This window comes from Saccopteryx leptura, chromosome 6 (genome assembly GCF_036850995.1).
Source record: "Saccopteryx leptura isolate mSacLep1 chromosome 6, mSacLep1_pri_phased_curated, whole genome shotgun sequence".
Taxonomy (NCBI): Eukaryota; Metazoa; Chordata; class Mammalia; order Chiroptera; family Emballonuridae; genus Saccopteryx; species Saccopteryx leptura.
In genome coordinates, this window is record NC_089508.1 from 26,810,683 (window position 1) to 26,832,652 (window position 21,970).

General features: G+C 40.4%; 1 protein-coding gene and 1 non-coding gene across 6 annotated transcripts in view; both read left to right on the forward strand.

Annotated features, from left to right (window-relative positions):
- The first annotated feature begins 54 nt into the window (after window positions 1-54).
- Window positions 55-21,970, forward strand: part of AREL1 (apoptosis resistant E3 ubiquitin protein ligase 1) — a 42,930-nt gene continuing 21,014 nt past the window's right edge. For 2 of the 5 annotated variants that reach the window (XM_066344696.1, XM_066344701.1), the window contains exons 1-5: window positions 117-212; window positions 12,841-13,152; window positions 18,647-18,707; window positions 19,601-19,827; window positions 20,722-20,959. In XM_066344696.1, coding sequence (XP_066200793.1) covers window positions 18,692-18,707; window positions 19,601-19,827; window positions 20,722-20,959 — 481 coding nt within the window. In that variant the 5' untranslated portion in view covers window positions 117-212; window positions 12,841-13,152; window positions 18,647-18,691. Of the gene's footprint in view, window positions 96-116; window positions 213-12,840; window positions 13,153-18,646; window positions 18,708-19,600; window positions 19,828-20,721; window positions 20,960-21,970 lie in introns of those variants that run through there. The other 3 variants (XM_066344697.1, XM_066344699.1, XM_066344698.1) reach the window with 3 other exon arrangements.
- LOC136377685 (U1 spliceosomal RNA) lies at window positions 11,490-11,652 on the forward strand. The gene has a single exon (XR_010746362.1). It is a non-coding gene; the product is annotated as a U1 spliceosomal RNA (small nuclear RNA).

Sequence of the window (21,970 nt, forward strand, 5' to 3'; positions counted from 1 at the left end):
TTTTGCGTCATCCGTATTAGCTTCCAACAAAGGCTAGCCCGGAAGCGGAAGCCGCTTTGGGAAACGGAAAAGCTCGGAGCCGGTTACTAGCGGAGGTTTGTGCTTGTTCTCTCGTGGGGAGGATCGAGGGCTGGTCTTCTGTGGGGGGGGTTTGCTGCTGCCTGTCAGGGCAGCAGAGCTGGGACGTCGCTACGCTGCACCTTCCAGCTCTGGTAACATTTCTCTCCATCACTTTCGCTCGGAGCAGAGTCCAGAGGACCTGCCCGCAACATAGTTCCAAAGAGAGAGAGGACAGGGTGTGTGTGTCGGGGAATAGCGGTGGAGTTCTGGGTTGTCCAGTAGTTTTGGGAAACACATTCTCATCCCTCAGAGCTGGGCGTCAGGTCTCTATTGTGCAACTCGGAGGCTCTGGTTCCTACTTGGTCCTCCTAGCCAGCGTGGTGCTTCGTGCAGCTAGGTGGACGATTCTCAAGGTTCTTTTAGAGTACATACCGTGTATTCCTCTCGGTGAAGAGAGGGACGAAGCAGCGTTTGAGGGTCTTTTTTAGAATGTTTTTAGAATTGGGGCATAATCTGATATATGTTCTAGTTACCAAACCAGGAAAATGGTGGGAAATAATTGACCTTTATTGTGAAGCCTTGTTGTGTCATTCGTAATGGAAAAGGGAGAGTTTTAGAGAACATGAAGGGAAAGATAACTTTCGTTTTTTGAGGACCTGCTATGTACTCCGGTGGTTCTTAACCTTTTGGAGATCACGTATCCCTTGAGAGTTTATGGAAAGCCAAGTACGATTCTAAAAAAATGGGTACACATACAGTATCTGTCATACAATTTAGGAGACTCCTGGACTCTGAAGTTCATTTGTGGACCCTCTAGATGTCTGTGAACTTAACCCTATTTTGTACACTGTACTTGGCACTTTAGTTATATTCTTTGACCTTCACAATAACTTAAGTATCCTCGTTTTACATACGAGGAAGCTGAGGCTCAAACTTTATTCAAGGGCTTGTTTGAGTCCGTTTGAATCCCAAACCAGTACTTTTCTTATTGCATAAAGTTGTCCTTGTTTCTGAGATCCAAAGAAGTTTTGAGGTTTTAAAAAAAAACAAGCTGACCATGACATGAGCTTTACTATGAAACATAATGTATTGGTTGTTATGAACTTTGGATTTGACTGATGGAGCTAAAATCCATGCTCTGCTTCTTGCCCATAGCTATATGACATTGGGTGAGAGTTCATTTACCTTTGCATCAGTTTTTTCATCTGTAAAATGGAGATAATTGTAACAGTACCTGTCTTACAGGGATGTTATTAGGACTAAATGAGTTAAAATGTGACGTCCCTAGAACAGTGTACCCACCACAAGTAAACCTTATTAAAATGTTTTCTGTTACTGTTATTGTGTCTTCCAGCATAGTATGTGGTGGTGTTGGAATTTTATGTCAATTGTATTTTAATATATATAGTTGCTCTGTTTTGGAAACTGAATGTGTTAATAACCTGAAAAACCTTACTAAGTTTTCAGTTTTTGAAAAGCTCAATCGAAGGGTGATTTCTCATGTTGATTTGAATATAGACAGTTTTTGTTCTGCTTCTTTCTCTTTTAGACATGCATACATTTAGATAGATTTGCAGTTCACATTTATAACTTTATAGGCTCTGAATTTTTTATGTTGAAATAGCTTTATTATTGAAATATGTACAGATACTGTATGTGCTTCCTGTAGTCACTGGAAGCTCCTAATCTTTTCAAAACAGCTTGTCAGCCAAACTGTCATTCATGGGTAGTGCTGAAGTGACCACTTTTTTGATACATTAGAACTTCTTGCTTTTTAGGCAATAAGCTTTTTAAATAAACATGACCATTTGTTTGTTTTTTTAAACATCTGGAGACTGATGAGTAGAGGTTTAGAGGGAGAATTGCATATAAATGAAATAGTAATTTGCATTTAAATTTGGGCATTGAAAAACTTGAAAACACTGTACTGATAATGTGTACTCTGAATTTTGAACAAGAATAAATTAAAAAACAAAAACAAAAACCAAAGCAGTTTGTAGTATCCTGAGAATTTTCTGATTTCCTTGATTGTTAATACTTGATAGGGAGCTAAGTTAGTGTAGGGACACCAAAGGGGATGAGAACATACTTAGAGAAAAATGTTGTTGTTGCATTATAACTTGATTGGAGTCTGAGATTCTTATGGTTTAAGATTAAAGTACTCACATACTCTATAGCGTGTTTTGATGGTGATAGGAGGGGGGAGATGGTGTTGCTTTGTATTGGTGGGAGCAGAAAATAATTACTTTTGATTATAGACTTGTGAGAAATAAATGAGTTTAGCCCGTCTCAGCAGTCAAGAGGATTGTTTTGTATTTTTTTGCAGTCTTAAAGAGAAAAAATTGCTTAAGACATTCATCCCACAGTTAAACTCATAATTGGGCTTGGACTTCATCCAATTCACTAATTGGTTTAACCTACTCATTTAAGTTCATAACAAATTTCTTTATAAAATTATGGATGGTGAAAGATTCCATAAAGAACATCTTATAATTCAATGTTAGAAAGTTAAAGGTAGATTCATTTTTGTGGCCATCTAGGGGAGGAAAATTAATTTACAGATACTTTCTCCATTCTCAAGTTACAGTTTCTACATGTGTTTTTATCTCATGTGACCTGAGTTTCTTTTCTCAACAAATATTAGTTGCTGTTAATTGGGTTTTTTTGGGGTATTTTTTCTGAAGTGAGAAGCAAAGAGGCAGGCAGACAGACTCCCACATGCGCCTGACTGGGATATACTCCACATGCCCACTAGGGGGTGATGTTCTGCCCATCTGGGGCGTTACTCCATTGCAACTGGAGCCATTCTAGCACCTGAGGCAGAGGCCATGCAGCCATCCTCAATGCCCGGGCCAACTTTGCTCCATTGGAGCCTTAGCTGCAAGAGGGGAAGAAAGAGGTAGAGAGAAAGGAGAAGGGGGAAGGATGGAGAAGCAGATGGGTTCCTCTCCTGTGTGCCCTGGCTGGTAATTGAATCCGGGACTTCCACATGCTGAGCCAATGCTCTACCGCTGAGCCAACTGGCCAGGGCCGCTGTTAATTGTTTTTCTTTTTCTTTAAATGTATTCATTTAGAGAGGAAAGAGAGAGAGAGAGAGAGAGGGAGAGAGAGAAAAAAGGGAGGGAAGAGCAGGAAGCATAAACTCCCATATGTGCCATGACTGGGCAAGCCCAGGGCTTTGAACCGGCGACCTCAGTGTTCCAGGTTGACGCTTTATCCACTCCGCCACCACGGGTCAGGCTGTTAATTGTTTTTCAATTAACTTGACTGCCTCTTGAATGTGGTAACATGGTATACAGCATTCTCTGCTCCCAAGGTATTGATATTGAATTGGTTTATAAGGGTGCCTCAGAGGTATATCACTGCTGAATATTTATTCCTTCAAAAGGCATTTATTGAGCGTCCATACTGCCCTAGACACTGTTGGTTACTCTTTAAGAGCTCAGGCTTGTATTGGAGAAAGATTTGTGAACAGATAAATTATGGTAGGTGATTGACAGGTATGCAAATTAAAATATTTTAAAGGATTTACTCTACCTGTTAATCTTTCTGGAAGTGGTCCAGGTCAGAGTACTATTGTATCATATTTATTTAATACTATAACATACCATATAACAGATCAAATTGTATGACCTTAATGCATTCTAGTATATCATTTTACCTTTTAAATGACTTAGCCATTTAATAGCTTAGGTTTAAATTTCAGTTATCTTTCTTTGTGTTTTTTTTTCTTTGAAGGGTTCATGAATATTTAGCCTTCGCTGATACTCTTTATATTGTAGTTTTCAAACTTTTGAGGTTGTTTGACCTTACTGTAGTTTGTGTGTGTGCACATGCCTGAGGCCTTGATATGGTGTTCTATCACCGTGATGTTTTCCTGGTGGAAACTCTCAAAGCTTGTTCTGCAAACTGGTTTAATAGAGAAAGGTGAGTATTCATTTACTTAGTAGAAATCAAATAGTCATAGTATTATGTTTTGTCATTTAGCCTGACTTAAACAGTACCATGTGACCTTAATATGGACTTTTGTTACCTTGTATATTTGAGGAATTTGCACCATGCTTTTCAGAGCTTTTGACTAAAGCATTCATTTCAGTGCAGTTTGCTTGTTGGTGTTGAGATGTGAAATAGTCAGTGTCTGTTCATTGTATTTTCTAGTCATTATCTTTTTTGGCCAGAGATGAAGTAAAGGTAACCTAATAATATATAACATCCATTTTTGTTTTCCCTTTGCTTTTATCCAGATATCCAGCACAGGCTATTTTAATCCCTCTCTTGTCCAGGTAGGAAAATTTAACTCTCAAGATCCCCCCTGGTATATATGATGAAGCTATTAGGAAGAGAAAACAGTTAAAACCTCCCAGCTGTGATACAGTTTTTCATGTCTTGGTGAAGAAAGAAATCCAGCTGGGCTGCATAAATGGTTTATTGAAATGAACCGAAAAGGATTTGAGAAAACATTTCAGTCAATTGGGACAGTGACTAGGAAAGCATGATCAGAATCCTAAAGGGGAGTGAGAATGTAAAATGGCTAACCATATGTCATTTTTTAAAGCAAATTTTATTTTGGAAAAATTTTAGATTTATAGAAAAGTTGCTAAGATAGTATAGAGTTCCTGTATGTGTTTCATCCAGCTTCCCCTAATGATACTGTCTTACATAACCATGGTACATTTGTCACACCTAAAAAAGCAACATTGGTACATCACTATCAGCTGAACTACAGACTTTTTTTCGTTTCACAAGTTTTCCCTCTAATATCTTTTTTCTGTTCTAGGATCCAATCCAGGATACCACATTGCATTAAGACTATGTACAATTTTGATAAATAGATTGGGGTTTCCAATGAGCTATTACTTAGCCATGTATGTGATCCAGTAATCCCTTCTGACCAGTGATGAAGAGAGAGGGTCATGAGCCATGAGAATAAGCAATACTGCATAGGTAGTGTTTTGCACCCCTTGACTCCCAAAGCACTGGTAACTCAGTGGAAGAGTTGGCTTTGCTCCCAGCAGGATGGTGGGAAGTTTTCTGAGAAGCTAAGAGCTGACCCTTATTGTGGGGCCCTTCCTGGGCTCCACGTACACTGTGTACTCACCTCATAGATTTTACCACATGGAACAATCATGTTATTTTCTTGTCTTCTTACTAACTTGTGCTTTTCTAGGGGGTCAGGGACCATCTTACTCATTTGGGAACCCTCAGGGTCAACATATTGCTTGGCATGTGGTTCTTAATCACATCTGAAGAAGTGAACAGACCCTTGTTCGGTGACATTATTCAGTTAACAGAAGTTTTGTTTTGAATTCCTTAAGTGTACTCAAACCATCTTAGGTGGCCATTTATGTGGCTGGCTGAGTTTGTCTTCCTGGAATCTTAAAGAACTATAGAATGCTCATTTAAGGTTGTTCTTCTTTCTGATTATATAAGTAATTTATTTTTCTAAAAAATAAGAGTAGAATGGAAAGTAATGGGTGGTGGTAGAGGAAGAAATTTTGTTAGCTTTTAAGTAAACGTGTGACAGTTGTGGTTCCACCCCCTGGGCTGTAGTCTGACCGTTTGCCTGCCACTTCATGCACAGTTAATGAAATAACAACTTCCTAGACTTATTGAGGGAGACAGCTTGTCAGATTGAGAGAATTAGTTAAAAAATTTCCCTGGTATAGCCAAGATTCAGTGGCCCAGGGTCACTTAAGCGTAAAAGCTGCCATGGTATGGGAACACAGAGGCCTAATTCTGTGGAGCAGGCATGGTAGAGCCCTTTTGGTGAATAAACAGAAACATCAGAATAGAAGAGAATTGTAAACCAAAGCTGCTATTTTCTTGATTTAGACTAATGTCTGCAACGCAGGCATAGTTGAGTCAGTTTACCATTTTGTTTTTCTCTGGATATCTCACGAAGTTACAAAATAAGCAATGATTAAATTGTACTTCTTCCTGTTTTCCTCCTATTAGCTTAGAGTCCCTTTTTCTATAAATACTTTCTGAACTTCTGAGAATGGCAAATTGTATTCCAGGGGTGCAGTTGAATCTAAACTATGCTTTCATTTCATTTGGAGTCTGAAATATACATTTTGAATCTGAAAATGTACTATTATCTTGGTGAACTTAACCTTTAAAGCCTAAATTTTCTTTTAACCAGTGAGTGATAACTTTTTCCAGCCTTTCCCAGGTTAGAGTGACTCAATATGGTGAGAATGATCTTATAAAAGTTTCTCTTTAAAACTAGAAGGGTAAGTAGCTCATTGTCCCTGGCTTAACTTGAAGGTGCATGCTCTGGGTTTTGGAATTTTGTTGTTGTTTTAAGAACCAGCGTCAGGGGTCCAGAAGTTTTATGTTAGTTTGAAGAGAACTGAGGGACTAAAAACCTTGGCTACATTTTAAAATGCCATTTATTAGGTTGAAGTGGGGGACATCTGTTAAAAGATAAAAATCTTTCCAAATTCTGAAATAGACTCAAATGGTGCTTGGTAATGTGGGAAGTTGAATTTGAAAGAAACAAAGGGATAATAAAACTGAATAACTAATTATAAGATAAATAGAATGTATGAGTTTTAAAACTCTTGTTAAAATTTTTGAAAAGGTTTTTTTGTGTGTGTGTGTGAAACTTCTAGATAAAACTTTTATAAGAAAATCTTTATGACCTTGGGTTCAGCAAAGATTTATTTTAAAAAAATGAGACACAACACAAACTGTAAAAAAAAAATTGATAATTTGAATTTCAGCAAATTAAAAACTTTTACTCTTTTTAAACAACACTCTTTAAAAATGAAGAAACAAGCCAATATTTGTGAAACATATATCTAATGAAGGACTTGTATTCAGAATATGTATAGAAGTTTTACAACTGAATAGTAAGACAAACAGCTCAATTTTTTTAAATGGCAAAAGATTTGGATACCAAAGGCTCACACATAGCCAAAAAACACATGGAAAGATACTCAATATTGTTAGTCCTTAGGGAAATGCAAATTTTTTTTTTTTTTTTTTTAAATAAATTTTTATTGATGTTAATGGGATGACATTAATAATTCAGGGTACATATATTCAAATAAAATATGTCTAGGTTATTTTGTCATTAAATTATGTTGCATACCCCTCACCCAGAGTCAGATTGTCCTCCGTCATCCTCTGTCTAGTTTTCTCTGTGCCCCTCCCCCTCCCCCTAACTCTCCCTCCCTCCCTCCTGCGTCCTCCCTCCCCCCACCCCTGGTAACCACCACTCTCTTGTCCATGTCTCTTAGTCTCATTTTTATGGGGAAATGCAAATTAAAACCACTTCACATTTATTAGAATAGGTAAGATTTAAAAGATTGACAATACCATTGTTGGCAGATGTTGGTAACTGTAGCTCATCCATTGCTGGTTGAAATGCAAGTTGGTACAGCCACTCTGGAAATCAACTTGGCAGTTTCTGGTAAGTTAAGTAGTATATTCTTTCTATATGACTCAGAAGTCCTACTCTTTGTTGTTTACCCAAGAGAAATGAAAACGTGAGTTCACACAAAGACTTGCACTTGTATAGTCATAGAGGCTTTATCCATAATAGCCTCAAACTAGATGGAACTCAAATGTCCTTCGGCTGATGCATGGTTAAACAAATTGTTACATGTCCATATAATGGACTACTACACAATAACAAAGAGAAATGAACTTCTGATACATGTAGCAACATGTATGGATCTAAAAATTATGTCAGTGAAAAAAAATGCAAACATGTAAAAGACAAAACCACTTAGTTCTTCAGGTACACTCGGTGCCATCTTCCTCATTGTGGGTTGGGCTCCCATGGCCTGGCCAGAAACCACCATCATGTCATATCCTGGGAGCCCAGCATCTTGGTTTGCACATAGAGCTCCATCTCTCGAGGCACTCCTGCAGTGCCAAGACGCCTGGATCTATTTTCCAGTCTCAACCGGTCCTCTCCCTTATACTCCAGGTCTTGCTCCTTCCTCTTCTCAGTGGATCTCCATTTGAGATCTGAGGTGACTGAAGAGAAGTTAAGTAACTTGTCACTCAGGAGTGAGATTCATACTCTTGACTACTACACCCTATGGTACTTATAATCAGTCTCCCTAGTTTGGCTCCAGGTGGTCTTTCTAAGCACAGTGCATTCATAATGCTGAGCTTTTCATCACTCTTTCTTTTTTTTCTCTCTCTATTTTTCTGAAGTGAGAAGCAGGGAGGCAGAGAGACAGACTCCTGCACGCGCCCAACCAGGATCCACCCAGCAAGCTCACTAGGGGGCGATGCTCTGCCCATCTGGCCACATGGCAACGGGAGCCATTCTAGTACCTGAGGCGGAGCCCATGGAGCCGTCCTCAGCACCTGGGGCCAACTTTGCTCCACTGGAGCCTTGGCTGTGGAAGGGGAAGAGAGAAAGGAGAGAGGGAAGGATGGAGAAGCAGTCGGGTGCTTCTCCTGTGTGCCCTGGCTGGGAATCTAACCCAGGACATCTACATGCCAGGCTGACGCTCTACTGCTGAGCCAGCCGGCCAGGGCCTCATCACTCTTTCTTGACTCAGTTCTTTTGCTCAGGTTATTTTTTTCTGCCTTGCACACTGGTCTTTTCTTTTTTTCTGCCTTGCAAATGCTTACTCATTCTTAAACAACAGTGATATTGTCTCTCCTGTGAAGACCTCCCCACTCTCTCAGGCAAAGTTGCCTCTCTCCTTCCTTTTCGCACTGTACATTGTTTATCCCTCTTCTGTGGTACTTGCCACATTATATTGTTCATCTCCCTCTCTGTCTCATTTATCCTTGTGACTTTAACTTTAGCACACAGTCTGGCTTAGAGCAAATGTTTAGGAAATAGGAAATGAATGAACAATAGAGAACCCAAAGATGTTTGTAGTCATTGGGGGAACATAGCGTGAAATGTAATTCTATTTAAAATGTGAGTATAAAAGCAAAAATAAAAAGTAAAAATAAATAAAATGCGAGTATATAGGATGGGTGGTAATAGAAATGAAGTTGGGTGGAGTTATAGTGGTTTCCAAACTTTTCAGCGCAAGTACCTCTAGTGGTGGAGGATGGTGGGTGTGGCCCCCTGGGGGCGGGGAGTCGAGCTCCAAGCAGCCTTTCTGCCTTAAGTATAAAATACCTGTACATATTTTGAACATAATCCATATTTTAGGTTTAGAAATCCATGCATATTTTATTCTATTTTATTATCTGTGAATTTGTTTTAACATGAAAATACTTTTTCTCCTCACCCAAGTCATTTTCTAGTAACTGGATGCTGCAGGAACATGTGTCACGTATCCTCTGGCTTCTAGCACATTCTGGCATGCTCCCGTGCCCAAATCTGGGAAGCATGGAATGGGGTTACAGTCTAATATGGCACGTTCTAGCTTTCTGCGATTTGGGGATTGTCTACTCAGGAGCATTATGTCATGGAACCGGGGAGGGTGAGCTCATCCTGTTCTGACTAAAGCGGCTGTTCCTGGAAGGCTGCAGTCAGTTGGAGGCACCTCATTACCAGATCGCTGGAGACTAGCTGGAGAGAGTTCACAGAAGACCCACAGGAGTGATTAAGAGACTGGAGGGGCTGACTGATGAGGAAAGAATATATAAATGAAAACTGTATAACTTGGCTGAACAAAGATAGCAGGAATACACAACTATATAAATATCTCAAGAATATAAACTTAATGTGGGAGGGCAATCTTTTATGGTAGGATTTTGGGGTGGGGAGAATAAACCGAGGGTGAAAGCAAGCAGAGGAAAATGTAAACTAATAATCTAAAGTATCTAATGGTGTACTTTATTTCTTGGAACCTCTTTAGACCACTAACCAATGGGTCTTTTGCTAATTGAATGATTTTTAAAAAAAAATTTATTTCCCTGAACTTGTGGCTGGTGCTTCTCCGTAAACAGTGCCTGAGATTGCATCTTAACAACCCAGTGTCTTCCTTTTTGTTCTGTCTTCTTTTGTGGAACTCAGTGGGTGATGCTTGGAATCCTAGGTGCTGTCACTACCTCTCTCTTCACCAGAACTCTAAGTTGACTTCCACGTTATTTTTCGCAGCTTTTTAGATAGCACTTTAAAAGTAGAGACTGAGTAGATGCTACTTACTCTAATAATTTCAGAAACATGGATATAGTCTTTGGTTCCTGAGGTCCTGGTTTTAGGAAGATACAGCCTTGGTGAAAAGCAAACATGTTTGTATGAAACATGTACTTTGGGAAATGATTGTAGCAAAATTCCTACTTGCGGTGTGAGAGGCATAAAGCTTTTAAATAACAGTTGAAATCAGCTAGGAGAAATATTTACAAAATGTCGCTCTTTTCCTAAGAGGGGATAGTAGAAGTGGAAGAAAATGATTTTATGCTTTTTTGACTTATAAAAATGAGTTTGTTCTTAACTAAGACTTCTACACATAGCTTTATCTAAGCCTCTGCACCAAAGATTGGTAAACTTTTTTTGTAAAGGGTCGGATAAGAAAACTTTGTAGGCAACTACTCAAGTCTGCCATTGTAGTATAAAAGCAATCGTAGACCATATGTAAACAAATGAACTTGGCTGTGTTCATTTTTTTTTACAAAACTTTTTTTGTTTTTTAAAGAAAGCAGGCAGCTGTCTGGATTTGGCCTGAAGGCTGTAGTTGGCCAACTCCTGCACTAGACCCCTGGCTCCTCAAAGCTTGATCTGCAGACCAGCAGCATCATTGTGACCTTTAAGCCTGTTAGAGATGCAGAATATTGGGTCCCTTCCCAGACTGACTGCAGTAGAGTCTAGCTCACGCTTCTCAAATTTAATATGTGCACAGGAATCACCTGGGAAGCTAGCGAAAGTACAAACTCGGAGACAGACTCTGAACATCATACTAGCCACTGGGACGCAAAGATGAGTAAAACCCACTCAAGTTTCCTCAGGAAGCCCGTAGTCCATTAGGTGTAACTATTATGTAAACAGATAATTGTAATGTAGGCTAATAAATGCTATAATAGAAGTGTCTCCAGATAGGAATATCACAAAGAAATAAGTGGTTAGTTCTGCCAGGCATTGGGGGAGCTACCCGGGGGGCCTGGGTGTTGTATCTAGAAAGAAGGTGGTGCTTGAATTGAGTTTTGAAGTTCATTAGAGACACTGAAGTGTTGGGGGTTTTGGGGGCAGCAGGTGGAGGGTTGATCAACATGGTAGTTCATAGTGGGGCATAATAAAGATAATAGAACTAGGAGTTATTTGATTTAATAATCAAGTAGCAGATCACAGGGTTGGAGGCCCATTAAAATCACAATTAAAGAGAAATAAAAGTTGAGTGTGTTCTATTATCTTTAGCTAATTTTTTAACTTATTTGAAAAAAGGACAACTTGCCTGTTCTTTGCCTTTTTTAAAAAAAGTATTCTCCAGAATTAGAAACTTTTTATGTTATTTGTTATTGTATCATTAAGAATTTGGAAAACAATAAAATGTAGAGGTAGAATACCTACCTGGCAGGGAAGATACCATGAGCACGAAGGTGGTTTTCCCAGGGCGAGGCATATCCATTGCACTCCAGTGGGCTGACCCCTGCAATTTCCCCACGTGTGGGAAACGCGACTGCATACCTTGTGGTGGTGGGGAATGGCATTTGTACTCTCCCATATAATAAAAAGAAGAAGAAAAGATGTAGAGGTAGAAAATAAAAGTTATTTATAATTTTGTGCATCCAGAGATGACCACTGTTAACATTTTTGCGTTGTCCCTTCCAGTACTCTTTATGTACTGTCATATTTTTAAAAATGGGCTCATGCTATGTCAATAATTTTTTGCTTGTTTTTCATCCAGCATTTTATTTGTGAGGGATTCCTTGTGTTGTTATTCTTTGGCTCCTGTACATGGCAAGTCTGTCACCATATTTTCCAATAAATACACACATTTATCTTTAATTATAAAAGTTTGCCAACTTGTTTGATCTGCTGGCCTTCACTCATTCTGTTCTCGTGCTTTTATTAGCATTTTGCGTTTTCTTTCCTGGTTTCCCGTGGTGGAGAGGCAGTAGAGTATTCATTGAAGCTTGGCTTCTGGGTGCAGGTTGTCTGGGTTTGACTCAATTTGATGAATTTGTGCATAATCTTGAGAAAGATCCTCAGTTTCCTCATCTGTAAAATAAAGATAAGTATAGCTCTATATTGGGGTTGTGAATTAGTCCATATAAAGCACTGAAAACCGTTCCTGCCCTGTAGAAAGAGACTAGCTCTTCACGTAGTGATTAGTAGTCTCATTTGTTTTATGGTGGTTGTTTGTTTATGCCTTGCCTTAACCTCCTTTCTGCTACATTAGTTCATGAATATCTTTGAATGAGTCTTACTTGACTGAACTTTATTAGTGATTCTATATTGAAAGCTCACAGATTTTCTCCCCTTACTCACAGTAGCATAGTTTGAAAGATAAGATCAGCATGTTTAACCGTGTCTTGGAAATGCATGGGGGGGGCCCTCTGTAAGCTGGCCCCACCTGTTTGCTGGGCTCCTTTTTCTTCACTTTCTGCTCCAGCCCCATCAAACTGAAATGTGGTGTGTGCGGCTCCCTCTAAACCTGTGCTCGGGTTTGCTGCTACCGAAGGGTTCAGTGCTAGAGTTCCTTCCTAGAGTGACACAATTAAAGCAACAAGATTGCCACTTGACTTTTCTTGAGGTGTTTTAATTGGGAAAATTTGGTCTGAGTTTACCTGTCCTTGGTTATTTTTAATGCCCCAGGGTTTCCATTGCCTTTTCTACCTCCTCTTTTTTTGTTTTCTGGGATTCTTTTTGGGAAATAAAATCCTGTCCTACCACCCTTTTTTTCTTCATAGGACAGGATCCGTAGACAACAGCAGATGCGTCCTTTGGCCGTTGATTGCACCTTACACTAGAGAGAAGCCCAGGGATGATATATTTTGGGGTCATATTTCTTCACTCCGCAGTCATCTGTTCGTTCCAGAAACATTGACTGTCAGCTTCTTTGACACACCCTCAGTGAAGGGCTGATGAACAGACACTTTCCGTTGACTTTGCGGCTGTTTCCTCTCATGTGGAAGTTGAAGACAAGGTGAGAGGGCCAAGCTGCCTGCTTTGGTGAATAGGAGTGCTCCACCTGGTTCTAGAACATGGGCCCTCGTTTGAAGGTAAGGCAATGGTCTAATTAAGATTCACTTGTTACTGAGATGCAGAACAAAGACTCGGTGACCAGTTCCTACACCTTTTCAGCAAAGAAAAGCTGTTGAAGTGCACATTTGCAGTTAGAATCAACTTTGCTCCCAGCAGGGCGTCTTTGAGTATGAAGAAATCAATTCTCCATTTCTGGGAAATGACTTTGCACATCTGATCTTCAATGTTAGGGCTAAAATTTATTTGATGTAGTTATAAATCTTTATACTCCAAAAAAAGCAGAGTTTTACAATATGTATATCAATCAACTTTCTAAATTCCCTTGAGACAGGTGTTTTCAAGCCTTCCCCTCCCTGCTTTTGTAGGTGATGTGAGCCAAAGTGCTGCAGTATTTAGCAACTTGCCTGAGACCTTTTAGTAAGCAAGTGATATTTCTGCATTAGATAATTGATACTGCATTCCATTTTCCTCTGTCATGCTTTATTTTTATTTCAAAAGATTTTAAAAGGGGCCAAAAGCATTTATCTTTCTAATTTTAGCCTCATGATGATATTGTCACAGCAAGTAGGTAATGTTTTTCATACTTTTTTTAAACCTTTTTTCTTAAATCTTTTCTCTTCCCAAATACTTCACTATCCTTATGATCCCATTCTTTTTCATTATTTAGTATTGTATGAGGTTAAGAACATGGGGATTTGGAATTAGACATGGGCTTGAGTCTCAGCTCTGTCACTTAACCAGCTGGGAGATGTTTGGCAAGTTAACTTTTCTAAGCCCAGCTTTTAAAAAAAAACCTGTAAAATGAGAATAATAATGCTTATTTTACCAAGTTGTTATGGTGACAGTTATTTAAGCTAACATGTAAAACAGTGCAATGTTTGGCCTATGGTTAGTGGGTTAATAGGGAGTTATATGTTATTATCACATACATTAGTAATAACTACATATATAGTAGTATGTAATAACTATATAACTTATAGTATATGTGTTTTATACTACTGCTATTCTGTTAGCTTGGAGTATCACAGTTTGCTGAATTGTATAAGGGCAAGAACACTGAACTAAAGAGATGAATTTGAAAAAGTATTTATGTAGCTGAATTGCATGAAATAGTAGGCAGAGTCTTAACATGCTTCTTCTTTGTACTTGAATTAGACTGTGGAAGAATTCCAAAATAATTTTATGAAGGAGAAATGTGAGCAGCAGAAAGTAGAGGGTGCAGTGGAAACTGTTGTAGAAAAATGGAAACTCAAGATGGGGAAGATAGTACCATAAAATTGGATGCCGTGCCATGCATGAGAACTCATGACTCTAAGTGTGGACATTTGAAACATTCTTGTGGAACTGAAGTAAATTGGCAACTTTTGGTTTGAAGAGCTTATAACCCCTGGCTCAAGTGAATATAATGCTAATTAGAGAAATCTTTAAAAACCTATATCTAGTCTTGGTTGGTTGGCCCAGCAATAGAGCATCAGCCTGACAGTCCCGGGTTCGATTCCCGGTCATGGTACACAGGAGAAGCAACCATCTGCTTCTCCCTGCTATTCTCTCCTCTCCCCCTTACACCTGCAGCCATGGCTGGAATGAACAAGTTGGCCCTAGGTGCTGAGGATGGCTCCATGGCCTCGCCTCAGGTGCTGGAATAGCTCAGTTGCCAAGCAAAGGAGCAGCAGCCCCAGATAGGCAGAACATCAGCCTCAGACAGGGGTTGCCAGGTGGATCCCAGTTGGGGCACATGCAGGAGTCTTAATAAAATAAAATAAAATATAATAAAATAAACTATATCTAAAATGAAGACCCCATCTGGAATATTCCTGCTCCCTAGACATTCTGGACAAAGATAAGAACAGATGTTTGACCCTTTCCATTCAGCAGATATTTTCTTCATATTTATTGCAATTATTAGGTGCAATTATGTTGGATGCTGTGGAGAATTGTTAACACTAGTCATTGCCTCATGTTATTTACCACTCTTAAATGGAAAATAAGGGACTAAAAGAGAACATAAGTGGTATAAGGTAAATAAAAACAATAATGTGGGAATCCATAGGTGATAAGAAGTTTTTAAATTGAGGATCAGGGAAGGTTTCAGGGAGGGGAGATAGGGTTTTCCCCAGACTTTAGGATTTGGAGACTTTTCATGGGTAGAGACTGAGAGGGGAGAAGATAATCCAGGCAGAAGAAATGACTTTGTAGAGGCATGGAGATGGGACATTTCTGAGCTCATGTGTAAAAGTGTAAAGGATCTGATTTGGGTAGGTCATAGGATGAATAAGAAGGTATTGTGGGTGGCATGGCCAAGGAGAATACTGCAGGGTGGGGTGGGAGCAGAGACAGGGCAGAGAGGGCACGGCAGGGTCAGTAAGAGGACAGAAAAGGCTACAGAAGAGGTACACTCTGGAATAAAAGTGATTTGAGAGGTCCCTAAAAGGATACCCTCTGCTCAAAGACAAAGAGGTAGGCTTTATGACAATTCAGGAAGAACTAGAAAAGGGAAAGTGTGAAGGAAGGCAAGTTCAGAATGTGACTGTGGGTAAAATTGGCAGATGGGTAAAATATTGTCAGAGAGGTTTTTGAGAACTGTTATAGAGAAGCTGGCTATTTTGTAGAGGTCAAATCAATGAGGTTTCAAAGAAAGTTGTTTGGAAAAAAGCATTAATTGGTATGCTGAAAATTAAATAATCAAGGGAATTGGACTGGAAATGTAGAATTGACCAATTGGAAAAGGTCTAGGTAATCTAGATCAGTGGTGATTTGGTTGAGAAATGAATGGGGCAGAAGTGGACAAGAACTCAACAAGGTCAAGTTTATTATTGCCAGCTCGAGACCTGAGACTGGCTGTTCTTCATTGCATTTGTTGAATGGATTATATTAAGATGAATTTTAACTTCTTATTTTAAGAATTTTCAGATATAAAATTAGAATAATATAAAGAACTCCTATGTAAGCAGAGATTTTAAGTACAGTAAGAGAACCACGCCTTTTGTAATTCTGATGCATTTCCCATTGAAGAAAGTGTGAGCCAATAGAGGGGGTCCCTGAATTTCCTGTTGGCTCCTAAGCCAAAGATACTGCTGCTACTGTTAATAATTATAATAATAATTAAAACTGAGAACTCACTGTGTGCCAGGCACTGTTACAAGCTGTTTATACATTTTGTTTTGTTTTTTGACAAAGACAGAGTCAGAGAGGACAGATAGGGACAGACAGGGAGGGAGAGAGATGAGAAGCATCAATTTTTCGTTGTGGCACCTTAGTTGTTCATTGACTGCTTTCTCATATGTGCCTTGATGGGGGGGCTACAGCAGAGTGAGTGACTCCTTGCTCAAGCCAGCAACCTTCGGCTTCAAGCCAGGGATCTTTGGGCTCAAGCCAGTGACCATGGGGTCATGTCTATGATCCCACGCTCAAGCTAGCGACCCATGTTCAAGCCAGTGACCCCATGCTCAAGCTGGTGAGCCTGTTCTCAAGCCAGCAACATCAGGGTTTTGAAACTGGGTCCTCCGCTTCCCAGTCCAGCGCTCTATCCACTGCACCACTGCCCAGTCAGGCTGTTTACACGTTTTAACTTATTTAATCCTCACAAACACCCCTCTGGGGTACACACAGATATTATCTCCATTTGATGGATAAGGAAACTGGCACTCTATAGAGAGATTAAACAACTTGTCCAGGGTCACACAGTCAGTGGCAAAGAATGGATTTGAACCCAGGTTTTCTAGCTCAAGAGTCCATGCCCTGCCTTCATCCTCTGTACTATGCGCTTTTCTTATACTGTTTGATTTTAGAGTCTTGATAACTATGGGGAGTTATATTGGAGTCCTGTCACACTAAGGGAGATGGTGCCATGGAAATGATTAAATCCCATCTCTGTACAGCAGTGAAGCCTACACGGGTCACACTCACACAGTTACAGACTTGGAACTGGTCTCCAGGCTGCCTCTTCACAAAAAGTTGTAGTTGTCAGAGATAGTACCGAGGAATTTCCCCAGCCCTTAAGAAGTGTGCCGTAAATTTGGCATTGCTCTTATTCCCTCAAGGAGCAAGAGACTTGAGACCTAAAGTCCTGTAATATAAGCCGCATGTGCTCCATTTTCTGCTGAGTGTTATCACATGACTGAGGACTGGAAGTGTCACATTCAGGATCAGATTGGGTGGCATCTAACTGAAGGAGAACCTGAAATAGTTAAACTGCCAGTTTTGGCCACCCAGTCATCTGGCACACCTCATAAGGTACATACAGATTTCTTTAGAGAGATGATAGCATCTCTCCTAGGGTCCCAGGAGATGACGTACTTATTTGGGAAGGAAGGTCCTAACTGTGATCCCAAATTTTGGGTCTGTGTTTTGTCTGTTTATAATAGCTCTTTTTGGGAGTAGCTTAATCCATGTTTATTGACAATTCCAATGTTGCCTGTGTGGATTTCTTTTCTGGTGAGACTTTAGTCTAAACTTGACATGGCCATTCCTCAAATTACCTACTGTCTCTGAATTCCATTAGATATGTTGTTATCAAAGGGAATAATGCCATTTTCTGCCTCACTCTTAAAATTTGTTCACACAATCAAACATAAAAGCACACCCTCTTAAAAAAAAGTTACTTTGGCCCCTCCCAAATCAGCCTATAAATTTTCAGCTGTCTTATCTCTAAGGAACATTCTGGTGCTCTTAAAGGGTTCTGGGTTGAGATAATATTGATAAGTTTAACATATATTGACCCTAAAAGAAAGATTGTCAGTGCATTGTGCAATAGAGAGCATATACAGTTCATCCTAAGGCCAGAACGATACGAATGTCAGTGTACATTGCAGTTTTTCTTGGCAGTACCTTGGGTGGTTCAAATGAGTAATGGTCATGGAAGTCTTTGCTCTGGAAATAAGTTTAATAACAGTGAAAGTTTACCCTCAAACTCTAGTCCCTGTCTGAAGTGTTGTGACCTTGGCAGGCATCACTCAGTATGAGAAGTACAGTCTCCTCCTTTTGTTCCTCTCCTTGGCCTGTCTGTTGAGCTCTTCTTCCACAGGGCCCATTAGTTTATCTGATTGGTAACAGCAAAAATGCCTTCCCTCACAGGCCCGCTTCATGTTATTGGAATGACCTAGAGTTCACTTTAATTATGTAATGCCAACATGATGATAATAACACTTGCTTTTAAAAATCCACATTTTTATATAACTATTTCTACTTAAATGAATTACTTCCAGAAGGCAAATATGAGGGGAAAGTGGCTCCATTATCCTCTTTGCTTGTGTTAATTAGCACCAATTTGCATTGGGGAGGGAAACTATCCTGGGGCTTTGGATCTAAGAAGATGAAAGCCATGTTATTGCATTTTGTAATTAGCAATAAAGTAAGTGGCTGTTTGTGGTATTCTCAGGGTGGTCGGTAGATTAGAAGTCTTTAGAGGGAATGGTGCAGTCTCTGTATGAAATATGCAGTAGGGCACCTGTCAAGCTGAAATGGCTGTAAGAAAGAGTTGGAGAGAAAAACTAAACGAGTTTTCTTTTGTAGCTGCAGCTGTGATCCTCGGCTCTCTGTTGGCATTGAGGGGACCTGATGTTTTACGTTATTGGTATGTTATGGAAAGAGTTCTTTATTCTTTTTGTTGGAGATACTTGCATCCTTTTTTCCTCCATTTCTATCCTCCTTCCCCTTGAAAATACACTTGGACATATTTCCAGTCGTGCCAGAAAGTACCTTCACAGAGTTGGCAGTGAACTTCATTTATTTGGGAAATATTTATTGAGTAATTATAGTCAATGCCAGATACTGTTTCCCGCTGAGTCAGAGTTGGATAAAGCAAACATCTGCCTTCAGGAAGTCATACCACGAACAAGTAGGTAGTTGGTCAAGGGGGAGCAAAGTTATAATAGATGAATGTACAGGAGTTTGAGGGAGCCCCAAACAAAGGGAGCCCTAGAACAGAGAACCCCAAACTCTAGTGGGGGTTGAGGAGGGCTTTTGCCAAGTAGAAAAGGGAAGGGAAGGTTTCCAAATGATGGATAAAGTGCACATTCCTTTTCCTACTTCTATGAGAACCGAGCACCTGCAGGAAGGTAGGGGGCGGGCATATGTAGTCCATGGTATAAAACAAGGGTGGGCAAACCTTTTCTATGTTTTCAGCTTCTCAGCCTATATATACAATGTCTGTTACAACTACCCAACTGTTATTTAGGGCAAAAGCATCCCTAGAATATATGTAAATGAATGGGTGGGGCTTCATTCCAGTAAAACTTTATTTTCAAAATCAGGCACTAGGTGGGATTTGGCCCAAGGACAGTTGTATCTGAGTCCTGGGATATAAATTCCTCACTTCACCCACAGGGGTACACCCAGTGCAGTGTTTCTTTGGAGTCTTGCTATCTCTTTCTGACTTCCTTTAATTTTTGAGAGATGACTAGCCTGTTCCCTAATGAGCAGCTGTAATGTGTAACTGGCAGGTTTTGTGTTCTCTATTTCACTTAGGCGGAATCACAGTGTCTGTGGTTGCATTCTTCTTCACAATTAAGTTCCTCTTTGAGCTCGCCGCACGTGTAGTCAGCTTCCTCCAGAATGAGGACCGTGAGCGCCGAGGGGATCGGACAATTTATGACTACGTGCGGGGAAATTACCTGGATCCTCGGTCTTGCAAAGTCTCCTGGGATTGGAAGGACCCCTATGAGGTGGGCCACAGCATGGCCTTCCGAGTGCATGTAAGGGAATGTTTCTGTCTCCATACCTGCGGTTCTGAGTCACTTGCTTTCCAGAGCCTGGTTCAGTCTGTTGGTGATACTGGCCTGGAATGTTAACATTTTTCTTTGTTTTTTAGTCCCTCCCAAGAATTTGGGAATTGTTAATACCTGAAGAGTCACACATTGGTTTAATGGGTGCTTAGCTTTGAAGAAGTGTAAAGCTTAATGTTGCCTCTTCTTTATAAGAAGAATATTACGAAAAAGAGTTGGTGGTGTTGTAGATCAGAGGTTGGCAAACTGTGGCCCGAGGGTTAAGTCAGGCACACCTCCTGTTTCTATAAATAGTTTTATTGGAACACGCCACACCCATTCATCTTCCTGTATTGCTTATGGCTGCTTTCACACTTGAGTAGTTAACAACAACTGAATAGCTGTATGCCCCATAAAGCCAAAAATATTTACTCTCTGGCTGCCCTCGTGATGACTTCACTGAAGCAATGTGCTTGGCTTGCTAGCCTGCGCCCTCCTAGCTGTGCCGGGTGCTGTAGTTCGCTCAGGGCCAGTGGTGCCCACTGACTTACCGTTACATTTGGATCAGCAGTGATGACATTCAAAAGGGCTGACAAGTCAGAGGAGGCTGCATTTGTGGTTTAGAAATGCCTAGTTGAAATTGATTTAATGGTATATGTTACCATACCCTGTCCTTGAAACAGGTTAAGAATTTGTTCGTGATTTAATGGTTTTTCTTTGAAGTGTGGAGAGAATTTGCTTCTCTCTGTGTCTGCAGGACTGTAGGTGGTGGGGTGGGTACTGGGCTGGACCAGCTACCTGCCCTCTCCCCACACTCCTGAGTTAGCTAGGTAGTGGTTTTCTCCCCCTGTTCACTGATGGGTGCCCCTCTTCTTCCCACTGCAGTTATTCTATAAGAACGGGCAGCCTTTCCCCGCACACCGGCCTGTGGGACTAAGAGTTCACATCTCTCATGTTGAGCTAGCAGTGGAAATTCCAGTGACCCAGGAAGTCCTCCAGGAGCCCAGTTCCAACGTGGTCAAGGTGGCCTTCACTGTGCGCAGGGCGGGGCGTTACGAAATCTCAGTGAAGCTTGGTGGATTAAATGTGGCCTACAGTCCCTACTACAAGATTTTTCAGCCTGGTACATTCTTTTTTCTCCCTTTTTCCTTTCTCTTCCTCCCTCCTTTTTTCCCATTTACTTTGTGATGACACTTTAAAAAAAAAACATGTTTATTGAGATTTAATTCACAATACATAAGTTCATCCATTTAAAATATACCAGCCGTAGGCCAGCGCTTATCTGCTGCCTCTGGATTTGCTTACTGTGGCGACTGCTCTATGGTGTACATTTCATAGCAGTGTAATCATAACGTGTGGGCTGCTGTCACTGGCTTGTTTCAGTTAGGTATGCTTTCAGGCATTTTAAGGTTCATCCATGCTATAGCATGAATCAGTACTTTATTTCTTTTTATTTCCAAATAATAGTCCATTGTATGGATATGCCACAGCTTATTGATTCATCAGTTGATGGACATTTGGGGTCATTGCTTTTGACTACTGTGCAGAATGCCACTGGGAACCTTGTATACAGTTTTGTGTGGACACACGTTTTCTTTTTTCTTCTCCAAAGATTTTATTTATTGTTTTTACAAAGAGAGGTGGTAAGCGACAAGTATTGACTCAAAACTGCTTCACTTTAGTTGTTCATTGCTTGCTTGTTTTATGTGCCTTGACTGGGCAAGCCCAGGGTTTCGAACTGGCAACCTTAGCATCCCAGGTTGACACTCTTATCTGCTGTGCCACCACAGGCCAGGCCATTTTCATTTCTTTAAGTGTGGAATTGCTGGGTCATCACCCTGGTACGTTCTTAAGGAGTAAGGATGCCAGAATGGACAAAAGGTAAATTGTTCTGATTTTTGAAACCTTGTCAAGTAAAACCACCTTGACCTTAATCCCACCCTTGCTTCAGTGCATTTTACTTCTCACTGAAGAGCGCCTGCTCAGGCTCTGTATCGGGGAATTGAGGCCCCTGTCTCTACTGTTTTTACCTTCATGTCCTCTATGCTGGCTAGTAAGTGCTCACTGGCTTCGAAGCCTAAAAATACCATCACTGACTCCTGTTCTGTAGCACATCTGTTTAGTGTGCTGAGGT